We start from the raw sequence: 14509 nt of genomic DNA on the forward strand, positions 1-14509 counted from the left end.
GTGGAACATGTTGTGAACTTGAACGACAACATTTTTGTCATTTGGGTCACAACATTAAAATGGAATGTTTTTCTGCGTGCTGGTCTTGGCTGAAGTACATTCTTGTGCGCTCATGAGTTTTTAAAAAGGTTTTGAGTGATTCTAATTTCTGGTTAATATTAACAAACATCAAAGACATCTGTGTGCCATTAATATTTTGTTGGAATCCCTCTTGTGCTGGAAAGAGAGAAGTCTATTGTGCTGCAGAGGCAACGTGAAGATTTTTAGTTATCCTGAAGCAGTTCACTCAGTAGAAGCTGATGAGGGAACAAAATGGCTGTTTCCCTCTTGTGAGGAACTCCTGTACAGTTTCAAAAACAACAGGGAATAATGAGATGCAGGGTGCAGTTGAGTGGGGACCAGAGGGGAGAAGGAGGTTAAATTTAGACTGTGGTGTGGAGAGCTGGAGAAGTAATAGCTCCATCTGGTCGACTGGTTGGCAACTAAGACCAGCAGATAGACAAGAGGGGAAACCAACATGTAGCAGCATAATATTTAGGCTGACCTCAGATCCTGATAAATCAAATCCATTTCTAATAAATCAAACGACCCACGAAAAGCACAAAAAACATGGTCTTACAACCAGCTGTGCGCTAGTCTGGCCAAATGTAACAGACAAACAGCTGTCGGTCTCCTGTGTTTGTTGTCAGGAGAAGCTTTGAGTTTGGTGAATGAGTGTCAAGACATGTGAATCTACCTCTTTGAGGTGGTCTGCGCTGCCCCAGGAAGCGGACCTCTGGTGAGGACTTCCCTGTTCTGCTCCCTCATCAATCCAGAGACCTGGAGTCTTAAACACAGAGAGATACATATTGACACATAACCACAAGACACACCAGTATCAACACACACCACCAAGTAATACATCTTTTGATTTGTATTCACCTAGCTACTTAGAGAGCGTCAGTATTTCCAACGTGCCATTCCGGCACTGCCTTATACACAGAATCTGGTTTCATGCCATTATTACTTCCACTTCCCTGGAGGCAGGATATGTTCCCTGTTTCAGTCTTTGTGTACTTTTACAGACATCGAGGTGGAATAGCAGTTAAATATTCCCGCTTTGAAAAGTCTGTTGCCCCTTTTACACAGCACTTTTAATAAAGCAACACTGTTTCCAGTTTGCATCAAATATTCAAACAGTTGCGGGGGTCTAAACTGCATCAGCTCTGTGAAAAGGACCATTCCATCATTGGAAACACTGTCACTGTGGAGTCTACACATGGCCCATATGATGCTGAATACTGGGATGCTACATAAATTGGCATAACACTGGTGCTTTTTGGTTCTGGGTTAAGGCAAGAGAAGTGTTAACTTGAAACACTGCACAAGAGAATAAATGTGCATCCTGTGCAAAGCAGAACTATTCAAAACTGAATGCATGACATCACCCTTGAAGCCTATAATTAACCTATCTGGATTTTCTTAGTTTTGTTTGATTGTTAGTGTGTCCTCTTGTTTACACAGATCAGATAACTGCGAGGTCACAGATGTAGTTCTTGTTGAGACTTGCACCGAGCCAGTATCTGCCCATCGGGAGTCATGTGTCCTGTGAAATGTCCTTGATAAGGACGAGAAACCGCTAACATGCTCCCTCCCTGTAAATTCACTCAGGATGTGAGCTTCAACTTGATACCTAAAATGTAACATGTTTGGATGAGGCGTTGAGAAACATGTGGGTTAAAGCAGTGATGAGTGCCGTGTGCTCAAAAGTTGAAGCTGAAAATCTGGAATCAATGAAAATGAGAAAAACAATCAAGGGATACCATCCCCGAGGAAAGAGCTACATTCAACAGGAAAACCATAAGTCATAGCAAAGTTTGATTGCTTCCATTAGTGAGCTGGGTCAAGATAAATACATTTGTGGCAAGGCACCAAACTTACTTTTTGTCAAAAGGCTACAACGGCAAGTACATGCTGAAATCCACAAGCCATTATCCCATTTGACAATCCAAACATAGCTTGAGAAAATAATTACAGGGAAACCAAATAATGTAGGGTTACCTGCTAACAAGCCCTCTTTGTCAGCCACAGGTGACATTTACAGGGCTTCAACTACGTAGTTACTGTCCCCACTTGACTTTTTAAACCTATACAGACAATACTGAATGTAGTACTTTATTATTACTTAACTAATTCTTAACATTCCTTCTTATTATCAGAGGTTTTCAAAAGTAGAGACGCACCCATCGATCCACTTGGTTTCAGTATGATTCAAATACACATCTACTGATGCAGATACCGATTCTGATACTAGAGCCTCTTTACTTGAATATTATCATGATTATTATTGTTGTTGTTGTTGTTGGCAATATGCAGCGATTCTTTTTTTTTTTTTTTTTTTTTAAGAGCAAAAAATATACACAAATGCGTTAAATTATACTGTATTCCAAAATAAATTATTTCAACTATCTGGATGGGTGATGTAGCCCATGCAGATAGTTATGACTGTTTCATGATCCAGCACAAGCTATGTAATGGAATCTTGACCATTTTTAATGTTTGGTGTTCTCTGAAGCTGAAGCTATGTGAAACAGCTATATTTGGCTAGCTTGGCGAGACAGTAGACTGTCTTTGGGGTCAAATAGCATAAAAATGATGCTGTATATGCATTCAGAAACAAAACCATCAGCAGTGTAAGGAGAGACAACTTATTATAAGCTTTGTTAACAAGGGGAGGCCCATTATCTCAGACTCTAAGAAAAAATCCTGCCTTATAATGAAATGAAACAGGATATATAAGGAATGAGCCAGTTCACTTGAACCACACCACATTTGCAGCATCCAAAATGATCCTTCACATAAATCCTCCACACCCGTCTCCGATAGATTCAACATTGTAATCCTCATAAGAGCTGTTGTGTTATCCTGCAGTAGTTTAATCAAGGTGTACAAAATACTTTGACAAGTGCATGTCCAGTACTGCGACAGAAGAATATGAGTATGTGTAGCACATGCTAAACAAGAGTCCGATCGAAGTATCTATCGGTAGAAAATTTCAGAGAGAGAGATGCATAGAGGCAGGTCTGTCTAACTGAACTTGTCTCTTAGAGGTCCACTGCAGAGACAAGAAAATGGTTAAGTTATGTAAATGTATGCTAGAAACAGAGACAGTCTGAGGACGTTTCAGAGGGTTGCCTGAAACCACATACTTCCCCCTGATTATGCATATCAACAGTGCTTGTGGTCCTTCAACAGATCCTCAAACATCTGACTTTTTGTGGTCCGCACAGTAGTACAACACATCTAAAATGTCACTATCTTCACATTGCTCTGTGCCTGACCTCACACAAACAGAAAACCCTCTTTGACTCTGCAACTAATGCACAAGCCTTTCCCTATCATATAGAATATCACACTGTGAATAATGAGGAACACCCGTGCAGCTATTTGCGCTGGCTTGCTGGACTTATCCCCCCCCCCCAAAAAAGACATCGAATTAAATGGGTGCTTGTGCTCTTATAAAGGGGCCACTGTGCTTGGTCACACTGCGCGGCAGATGTGTTGCTAGCCTTTAGCATTAACATTTTGTGGGACTGACTATGGAATTGTTTGATGCTTCTGACGAACGTTGAGAACTCGGGCCTGATCTGTTCATAGAGAATAGAGATTGCTGGAAGAGAACACGCTTTATTGAGTTTTAGGACTTGACTGTTTTAGGAAAAAATAAATTGTCACAGATGTTCAATGACGTCAAGTGGTCATTCGACCCGCTCCATGCAACTCAATGAAATGTGAAACAATTTTGGGCAGGGAAAGATATTCACAAGTTTTCATGAGGCTGCACAGTGCTGGCTGAAATTAAAAGACCCATAATTTTCAATCAAAGTATCAAAAGAAAAACGAAAAGGGGAGAAGGATTAAGATAGGGGTCATTATCAATTCAATATTTAAATTAAAGATAACAGATTAGTTATAGTGCCACCTGGTGGTGGCAGACATCCATCCATTTTCCTCCACTTATTCCTGTTAAGGGTCACAGGGGGGTTGGAGCCTATCCCAGCGGCTTTTGGGCAAGAGGCAGGGTTCACCCATGCAGACTCCACACAGAAAGATCCAGTGCCCAAGCTGGGACTAGAACCCAGAACCTTCTTGCTGTGAGGTAACATTGCTAACCACTGCACCACCGTGCCGCCTGGCAGCAGACAATGTTCTCTTAAGCCGATGTATACTCAGTGGGTGGCCAAGCTCCGATTTGGTCAGCAAAGCCTTAGAACTTGATGATGGATGACTGTAGTTTTTGATAAGCAGCGTTATCATGGCAGCCAATTTTGATGTTTTGCTTTGAAATGAAACTCCCATCCTGAAGACATCTACAAGCTGAATTAAAGTCATCAACATCAAAGCACCACCTACTGGTCACAGGAAATGAGCTGGACGTGACAAATTGTCATTGCATTATCAGACGATTTAGCTTACATTTAAATATTATTTGTGAGTTCATACACAAACTGAACTATATAATGTAAGTCACTATTTTGTTTAAAATCTCAAGAAAGCTAATTACTTTAGAAGATGCCAGGGGCAAATGTCAATATGCAGAGAAACTCCTAATCTTCTGCAGGAATCCAGAGTATGTTCAAGACAGTTAAAAGTACTGCAAGCTATCTTTCTTATTTAACTTTGTTCCCCACTGACAATTTGTCTGTTGAGGACACCCACCTTTATTTACTTCGGAGGCCCTTTTATCTTGCTAGCTCTTAAACTTCCGGCCCAGGCTGTGTGCTCTCCAGACTTGTGCACCAGGTGTTGTGCCTGATAATGCACTGCTGTACAGATAAAACTGTTACCATAGCCTGCAGCTTGCTTCCCATTATGATTCCCACCCACAGTTACACACAGGCAACATCCTCAAGAATCTAGCTTTGTTCCAAAGCAGGAAATAATGACTGTGCTTCAATAGAATTGCAGTGGAATTTGTGCTGGTTTGTTTAGATTGCATGCCAAGACATGTGAGCAGAATGCCACTGCTATCATTTGTTGGGGTTTTGAGATGAGGAGAACATGGGTTCTGACTCAGTGAGTTGACTTTGTGTCTTTTGTGTCCTGCATAGCTGAAAGTATTCCAGAAAATGAATAGTTACCTCAAAGACTGCCTTTTTTCATCCTTCGTTCTGATTCTAAACTGAGTTAATATGCAACTGTACACATTTGATAACATTAAACTGCAGGGACCACCTGGATCACCACTGATGACAGGTAAGTGTTTATCTAAAGACCCAAACACTCCAAAAAAACAACAACAACAACAACAACAACAAAATCAGCATGGAAATTGGAAGGCATCTGTTAGCAAGCAACTATTACCTGTTGTTTTTGTTTGATTTTTTTCAAACTTAGGCTCTCATATGCAGTTGTTTCCTGAGCAAAACTTTAAAATTACCATTCCAAGTTTTATAGGGTTCATTCATATTCCAGGGGTGTACTGAGAGGATTTGAGCAGACTCGGTGCTGTCAGGTCAGCAGGTTAGTTTGGTTTCTTTGTTTTTTTGATTGGTTTTCAAGTTACAAACACAAACATGTGATCACTTATTTCCACATGCAGAGCTTATATGCATATTAGTGGTCAGCTGGCAATTGGCCTTGTGGTGTGTTCAAGTGCAACTTTTAACAGAAGATGTGAGTCCATGCTAACTGTTTGATCAGTCTGCCTTTGTCGGTGTTGGTTCTTTGAGGTCGGCTTGGTGTGTCAGGGGCCTAATCTTCATAAAGACATTCTGTGTTCTGTAACCACAGGGCCTAGGGCACACAGACCTATCCCGGAACAGTGATTAGCATATGTATGGACCCTCTGCTCCTCAACTCCCACACAAAAGGCAGGCGGGCCATGCATCCACGAGGGCCAGGTGGTAAGCAGTGGGATTTCTCTTTGCCTCAGCCAGAGCCTGGGGGACAGGTGCAAACAACTTCACCTCCATACAGGGCTACATTACAGCTCAAAGAGGAGGCGATCTTGAACTTATGCAATGCACAACAAAAGAGGCCGGGGTCCTTTTGTCAGCCGCCTTCTGCTACTGCTGTCTTATAAAAAGAAATGGGCCCAGGCATAGCTTGTTAACAGGAAGTGGTCTTGACTATCCTTGGGGGAGTTTGTGCATTTACTTGTTTGGATTGTCAAGTGTGACACACTCACACATCATTACGCCATTGCCAAATGTTTCCAATTTCAAATATCCACACATCTGACAGCCATGAACGTCAGTTTTCATTTAGACCAACATTCATTCAGATTGTTGCAAATAGTGCCCTTGAAATATGAGGGCAGATTGGGCAATGTCACTATAGAGCACAGAAGAATATCACAATATGCCAAAACACAGGATGTCTCTATTTGAGCCCTGACAATTTAGTGCAATAACCTTTTTCAAACCTGATAATTATCAGATTGATTTTCCATTCTCGACCAGTCTTTCCAGGGCTGAACAGGAACCTTGTAATTAGAGGTGTTTACTCTGCATTCAGCCACTTCAAGAGATCTTGCAAGGCCCTCTCACCACTTCCTCAGCCTACACACAAAGAAATGCGACGTGCATGGGGGGGTTTAAGGGACGAGGCTCATGTAAATGAGGTTTGGCAGACTTTATTCAGGCACATGAAAGGCTACTGTTGGCAAAGAGGGGGCACCCCTTGTCATGATCATACATATTCAATATACATTCATAACAAAAAAACCATGCCAAAACCCTCTTTGCCCAAAAAAGTAAGCCATTCTATAAAACTGCGTCAGTCACATGGCAAGATTAGTGAGTGATCGTGTGCAGGCTGCTATCGAGGAATATTGTGGTTGGGCTCAATATGAAACCCAAACATTAATAAGTATTATAATGTCTGAAAATGTTGCAGAGGGAATATAATTTTGGTCGTTTACACCAAAGTCAATTAAACTTGTGTGAGAAGAAGACTCCACTGCCAGCCACCATATAAATAATTCTACACCATGGAAGGTAACATTATAACACAGTCATTGTCATGTGAATTATTGTAAGAAATAACCATACTGGACTTGATCAGTTTTGATTAGTGTCTTTCTTTTGGAACTTCCACACAAACAACAGCGGAACCAGTTCTCCCCCATCTTGGGTTGGCCGCTCTGTATTTACATTTCATTCTCCTCCATATCTGCCCAAATCCTGTTACCTTTAAAGGCAGCAAGATTTGCAAGATCTCAGCTGAGATCTGAACACAGCTCTCCTGTTAAAAACTCTATCACAAAATCCCTACCAGTTGACACATTTCTACAGCCGCAGCATACATAAGGTCACACCACCAAACCAAACAAGCCACCAAAATTTGCATGGAGAAAGGAAACCAAGTGCTGAATATGGGGGTTTTCCAGCCATGCTGCCATAACACTATTGTGTTCTTCTGAGGTATTTTTACAATTTCAAAAAGTAGACTAACTTAAATTCTCACATTCCTTCCTGGGGAGGACTGATGTGGCACCTCCTTTTTGTCAGTGTTATCAAACCACTTCCACATGCCAGAGCGTTCAGTTTTGAGGGCAAACATTGCATATCACCTTCAGCCATGTGTGGAATGACTAATCATAAATATATCCCTCACCTTAACAAACTACAGTACCACTAAATGTGTACAACAGTGGACTTGTATAACACTGTCAGCTTGCAAGGCATCATTTTCTTTTGTACAAGTATCACAATTATTTCAGTGAAGCAACAACTATCAATGGGCAGCACGGTGGTGCAGTGGTTAGCACTGTCGCCTCACAGCAAGAAGGTTCTGGGATCTTTCTGGGTGAGTCTGCATGTTCTCCCTGTGCCTGCGTGGGTTCTCTCCAGTACTCCAACTTCCCCCCACAGTCCAAAGACATCAAGAGGGACCAGATTAATCCAGACTCTAAATTGACCGTAGGTGTGAATGTGAGTGTGAATGGTTGTCTGTCTACATGTGTTGGCCCTGCCATGGACTGGCGACCCGTCCAGGGTGAACCCCGCCTCTCACCCGAAGGCTACTGGGACCCTTAACAAGATAAGCGGTAGAAAATGGATGGAAGGATGAACAACTACCAATGTTAAAGCTGCAAAACCAACCTTTTTTCCCCATTTTTTGCACACATGCATACATGTCCCTTTACACCGGTAAATAGATGACCCAAAACGTCACTTGACGACTGACAAATTCTTTCCAATTCAACACAGTGGCTTTCTTGTTGGTTTCACATTCAGTCCTGAGCCCTGAACAAGAAATCTTATGACACCACTCTGGGCAGCTTACCAAACTCTGTCAGGCTCCATTTGAAGTCACAAAAATGCATCAATCCACTTGTGTCTCATTCAAATCAGTACCAGAACAATCATGATTGAGATGTTATGGTCCACCTCCACTCCTGCACGTAGATAAGAAAGTGCTTGTCATTATACAGTACATACCTGCGTGGCTTTGTCTTTCATACAGGAAGGATAAGGACCATGGGCATCACGAGGCCACTGGCCAGTGAGGTATGGTCCTGTGATGGCGTCCAGAGAAGACGTCCGACGGATGGCACTGGAACTCCGCACCTTGGACCTCTCAGCTGTTCAATATAAGAAAATAGGGAAACACAATCCTAGATGTGAACACCCAGTAGAGTTGTGCACGAACTCCTATTAACATGTAGTCAAATTCTTGCTGCAGATAGGCCACCAGTGGGCGATGGGGGCATTCTGTCACAGCATCGAAATCTGTTGTTTTCAAAGTATGGATGGTTTTTGTTTTTGTTTTGTTTTTTTATCTTGTAGGTGCAGAGCTAACTTGAGATGCCTGAGAGTCAAAGTATGAAGCTGCCTGCCTTACGAGAGCAGCCTGTTGAGAGCCAGAGCAGTTACACACACCACCCACATAAGAACTCATAAACAACTACACTACAATGCACATCAATACTGCATGCATCCACTCAACATTCCTGCTGAGACACACACACACACACACACACACACACACACACACACACACACACACACACACACACACACACACACACACAATGTGAAAACAAAGATGTTAGCTTAAGGGCACTGCATTAAGAACTGCAGTGAGTTTATTTGCCTCAGTTACACTTTGTGAAATTAATAAAAGCAAGTGCACGCTTCTCCATTTCCAGACAGAATTAGACAATATGATGACCAGGAAAGGTACTTGTGTAGGCTATTCCTAATCAAAGTAGAGGCCTTTCGGTCATGAACACACAACTAACACACACCGACTGAACCATCTACATGAGGGACCCCTCTCTTAGCAGAACTACATAGCAATTCATTGTTGTTCTTTGTTCACAGAGTACACAAGCCGACCCATCCAAAGGTATTGCCTAAGTAAGCTTACTGGGCTACAGTGAAATTCCCTGAAGCACTGTAGACAAAGGAAGCAGGCTAAATTTCCATCAATATTGATATAGGCCAAGCCAGTGCTCTCAGAACAGGGATTGTGGTTATTTTCCATCGTCTCCTCTACTTGCCAGAGTAGTATAATCATTTGATGAGAAAAAAGAAACAGTGTGAAAGAAGCCAAGACATCAAAGCAGTCCATCTGCCGAGTTCAGGGATAAGTGAGTGGTCCGTGTGATATTAAAACGAATATTTTCAGGTCTTTCCTTTACTGGGCATTCAGTAAGCTGGGAAAAGGTCTCTGCATTTCCTGGGATAAATGGGCGGTTTATTAACTGTAGAGCAGAAGCAAATGTGGAAAAACAAACATGTGGTCCAAATCAGTAAACCACAGCAGAACAGTTTCCTGTAAGTTTTCACATAGCTGTGAGCTGCAGGTTGAAAGAAAAATCCCAAAAGTTTGGATGATTTTGTGAATGTAGGGGGGGGGGGGGAGACAACCTTCAAAACTGCAACATTTAGGCCTCTCAGAATGTAAAATTATAAAAGAGATAAAAGCTAATTCTGACAAGGCATCTGTGTCAGACATACCAACGACTTGAGGAAGATTAATTTAGTTCTATTCAACTTTGGATCGTTTGGGAAATTTAGATAAAAACTGGACAATGATACATGAAATGGCAAAACAAACCAAACAAGCAAGGAGACAAAATAACAGCTTTAGTATCTGATTGAATTTAGATAACTTATCTATACTTTATTCTAAAACAACCGTTTAAATGTAAGCGGCAATTATTCAAAATATAAAAATATTTTCTCCCCTTCCACGTGAAAGACAGTGCTGAAACTGTGGGGGAAAAAATATGGAAGATATAGAGAGAACAGCAGCACTTCCAAAAAAAACTTACCATGGTGTGCGCTTGCTATTTAAATATCTGTCACATTATTGATCATCTACTGGAACAGGTTGCATAAGTACTTTTTTTTGTAAATTAGAAACTGTTGGATAGATGCCATATTTTATAAATAACACTCTTCACCACTGTTGAATGAATTCTTTGAACTTGAGATAGGAATTTCTTCTCCATTATGTCACCGAGGGTTTATTTTTCTTCACATTGTTTAATACTTGTTAAATCTTAACAGAGCAGTAACATGAGTAGCCGCTGTTTTCATACAGGATAAATGATTGTATTACTCTTGGCCGTCATCTTTTAAAGGGGATGAGTTTCAGCATCTGTCCGTCAGCTGGTGAGGAAATGGCCTGTTAGCATTGTTAGCATCTTTCAGAGAGTCCAGCGGGTAACTCCCAAAACAAGCATGCCCGGACTAGTCTGAGTAGATCTCACTGCAACAGTGAGGTATGCAAACATCAATTCCAAGTTTTAAAACATTTAAGTTAACGCAACACAGTCATTTTCTGCACTGACAGATTAAGAACAACAACAACAACAAAAAAACACAGCACAGTTCCAGGGTCGACTGATTTTGACAGCGCACTCTTTTTCACATTTAGTCCTACTCTGCAGTTTGAATGGGTGACAATGAAGCAGGGCTGTTTCAGCACAGCTGGCACTTTGACCAAGAGGCAGACATTCATTGTTGGGAAAGTGTGGTAGGAGAATGATGTCATGCTAGTGAACCTAGAAGGTCACGATGTGGAATATAACACTCCTCACCATCGTGCTAGGACCTGAACCTTCTGACCACCAGTGGAGTCCATTACCACATTAACATTGTCTGAAACAGACTCAATGTGGCACTGCAAGGCACTTTGGACTGACTTTTCCACCAAATGGCAAACATTATGACTGTGAGTGGGTTCAAAGTGCTACAATGAATGAGAAATTACACAGCACAGAGCCTACTGCTTCACTCGCATGATCTGGGGTTTTGTAATGAATGGTGCAGTTGAAACTAGGCTCACATCTTTGTGTCTAACATGATTTACGACAACCTGCATTACTGTAAGTAGCTGCCAACCATTGACTGACATGATCATTGGGTGCTTTCAGACCAAGCAGTTACAGGAACTCAGTTATAGGAACTAGCAGACGTGGAGCTGCCTAAAGAACTACCACACCACTCGGGCCTATTTTCTGTTCGTATCTGTAATTCCAAGAGGAATGGTTAAGTCACTTGTGCTGGCCAGTGGCTGGTGTAGGCCCTTTTTCTCTTCACGGTTTATGAGTCTATGAGTCTATGAGTTTAAAAACGGCGGTTATGGGGCAATTAGTTTGGTTCCAACTGTTGCCTACGTCTTGGTTGGGCATCTGTATGGACACAACTGTGCCTGTCTGCAAGTGAGAAGCTGCTGTGTCGGATAGTTGTCGACCAATCAAATAACACATCACTTGTGGTCCCCATTGTACAGAGCATGTCCCTTCCCTTAGGTATGAGTTAAAAAAAAAAAAAAAAAAAGTTTCCTTAAATAATGTTCCTTCTTGTAGCTAAAATATTCTGGACACACCAAAGAGGGCATACAGTAATTAAGAAAAAAATCTGCCAGTCCAAGAGCATCTTTAATCACCGTCATCTGAGGCCTCTCAGAGGTGTTTAGACTGTGAGGTCAGAGCCACGAACAAGGGTCAGGTCTCCATCATCGTCATTGACATGGTGCACCAGCCAAGGGTTAGAGGTCATCTCTTTCAGAGAACTGAGGTATGCAAGGCATGCCACTGGGGTGGGAAATCACCACCAGGCACTAGCCAAACACGGGTGAGATTCATCATGCCTGGTAAGTCTGCCTACTCTGTTGTTGTGGAGGAGAATTCATTTCCTGCCTTGCACGATACACTGGTCAAGGTTGGAGGTCATCTCGTTCAAAGAACTATGGAATGTGAGGAACAGCACAATGCTGGCACAACTTTGCATAAAATTCCACAGGCTACATCACAATCACCACTCTGGTTGGCAGAATTTAAACAAAAATGGCAGCCATTTTGGTTAAAGGTAGGGGGCGCCGTTACACGTGACAAATGGAGGTAGCATCGATCCAGTTGGTGCCGATAAATGAACATCTGTGACTTTATCTGTCAGCGCGGAACACTACTGACGTGAGAAACCCTTGTGCGTTTCATGGGAACTGTGACAGATTCACAAACATTCTCTGAGGCTGAGAAAACTAGATTAGGACTGTTTTTATGTGGAACTGGGAAAGCCGGCTGAACCCAAAGACCTCCATATCACCATGTGTTAAGACCAGACAGCATGTACACTGCTAACAGTCTGAAAAATCTTCCACAGTGTCAATATTTAGTAGGAGAGGTTGTGCCATAATGCTGATTTAAGCTGCCTGGCCTCATGTTCTCCTTCGGTATTTCTTTTTTTTATCACTTCCAGTCAGCAGCAGAGCAACGACATGAAACGACAGCATTTCCCCCTTTTATCCACAAGCCGCGGTCAGGCTCAGCACATGTTCTGAATGAGTATTCTATGGAGTGTCTATGAAATGAGGCCACAATAGGCAACACCTGACTATTCACTCAGCACTGCTTCTACTGGGACTGACGTGGCCCCTTTTACAAATATAAACATGTCTTTCTGCCTCCTCCCTCTCTCTTAAAAGTCATTAGAAAGCACTACATTTTCTTTTAGTGGCTAATGGGGCACGTGGATCAGCATATAATAAATAGTTAATGAACTGGCCTACTGTAAATCAGAGTTAAGGGGCTAGCTTCCAAATGTGACATTTAATCTGCTCTTACTGTAATCCAATTCTATAACAATATTGTAGTAAGGAAAAAAAATAGATGTAGAGGAACACACAGGAGACATGGGTCAGTAATTGAGGAAAAGCTGTTGAAAATAGGTGTCTTTACCTCTGGAAACAGGGGAGTCAGGGGGACAATAGGAGTCCTTATTTTCAGGGGACAGTCTTTGCTTAGCAATTGCATTCCCTGAGCCGAGTGTCGGGCTGGAAGGTGGACTTGAGCCTCGGCTGTTCGTGGCTCCCCCATACAGGCTGTGCTGCCGTGTCGGGCTGCTCTGACCCCCGCGGAGGAGCTGGTAGGGCACGGTGGCACGGATGGGGTGCAGACGGCAGCCACTGTTGTTGAACGAGCCGGGGGAGCCCGCATTACTGCGTCTCACTCTCGGCTGCTGAAGTGAGTTGCTGGGGGCTGACATCCTTCCAAAAAAAAAAAAAAAAAAAAAACTGTCAGAAATTTTCCTGCCTCCAGTGAGAGCGACGTACTGCCAAAGTTGCTGCTTCACTAGGAGTGGGGAGGTAGTGGGGAGAATGACGAGATAAACATTAGCTTGTTAGCAAAAAAAAAAAAAAAAACAACCCAAAAACGTTAGCTTCCTTTTTTTTAAACTCAACTCGTGCACTCGAAGGGAAAAAAAAGCTCCAACACGCGTTATTTGGTGATTAACTTACCTTTAAGATATTAACGCATGCCGACATACTCCTTATTCATCTCATTTGTAACTTAAAAGTTATTTGTAATACTTCTTGAGACGTTTAATTCCTATTTTTCAGCCTTCGCTCCGTCTTCCCCATCATGTCCACTCTAAATGAGTTGTTTCGGCCAGACTACTGGCTGATGTCTGTGGGCGGGACAAAAATCTCCGTTTGTGAGCTTGTGATTGGTCAAAGGCGCTGTACAGTAACGCCGCTGATTGGTGGAAACTTGTCTATCCATACTTTCAGCCAATTACATCAGATTATTGTTTTTGGTATGGGTGAAGAGTTTTTGTTGTGCTGTGGTCCGCCCCCCCCCCTTTTTTTCCTTGCATGTGGGTTTAAAATGAGCCATCAATATAGCTAAAATATTACTGAATAAAGACATTAAAAAGTTACATATCATGACCAAATATCACGATATATGTTGTTATATGGTAATAGAGCATAAGTGTTCTCATTTCACCTGGTTTTAAAGGGTGTATTACAGAGAAGGGATGCGCTTTTTGAAACTTTCCATAATGGTCAGACATATGCTTTTACACTCATAGCCATAACGTTCATTCAGATTATTATCAAGAGTCTCATCACTCTTAGATATGGTATTTTGCACCAATAGTCACGTCTAAAACAGTCAGCCTATCAGGGAAATGATGCGTTATCCCTTGTGTTGAACTTGGTGCTTACAAATGGACCCCCTGGTCCAGCCAGGGTTTGCATTGTGAACACAAACTATATTCCCATC

General features: G+C 42.1%; 1 protein-coding gene across 3 annotated transcripts in view; it reads right to left on the reverse strand.

Annotated features, from left to right (window-relative positions):
- The window catches only part of glcci1b (glucocorticoid induced 1b), a 24948-nt gene extending 11065 nt beyond the window's left edge, over nucleotides 1-13883 (reverse strand). For 2 of the 3 annotated variants that reach the window (XM_086217752.1, XM_086217754.1), the window contains exons 1-4: nucleotides 13741-13883; nucleotides 13181-13488; nucleotides 8427-8569; nucleotides 737-826 (exon numbers count right to left, since the gene is read on the reverse strand). In XM_086217752.1, the coding sequence (XP_086073878.1) occupies nucleotides 737-826; nucleotides 8427-8569; nucleotides 13181-13487 (540 nt within the window). In that variant the 5' untranslated portion in view covers nucleotide 13488; nucleotides 13741-13883. Of the gene's footprint in view, nucleotides 1-736; nucleotides 827-8426; nucleotides 8570-13180; nucleotides 13574-13740 lie in introns of all 3 variants that reach the window. The other variant, XM_086217753.1, reaches the window with a different exon arrangement.
- Nucleotides 13884-14509: the final 626 nt, after the last annotated feature.

Source organism: Aulostomus chinensis, chromosome 11 (assembly GCF_037954235.1).
Source record: "Aulostomus chinensis isolate RoL2024-O1b breed Wild chromosome 11, RoL_Achi_v1.0, whole genome shotgun sequence".
NCBI lineage: Eukaryota > Metazoa > Chordata > Actinopteri > Syngnathiformes > Aulostomidae > Aulostomus > Aulostomus chinensis.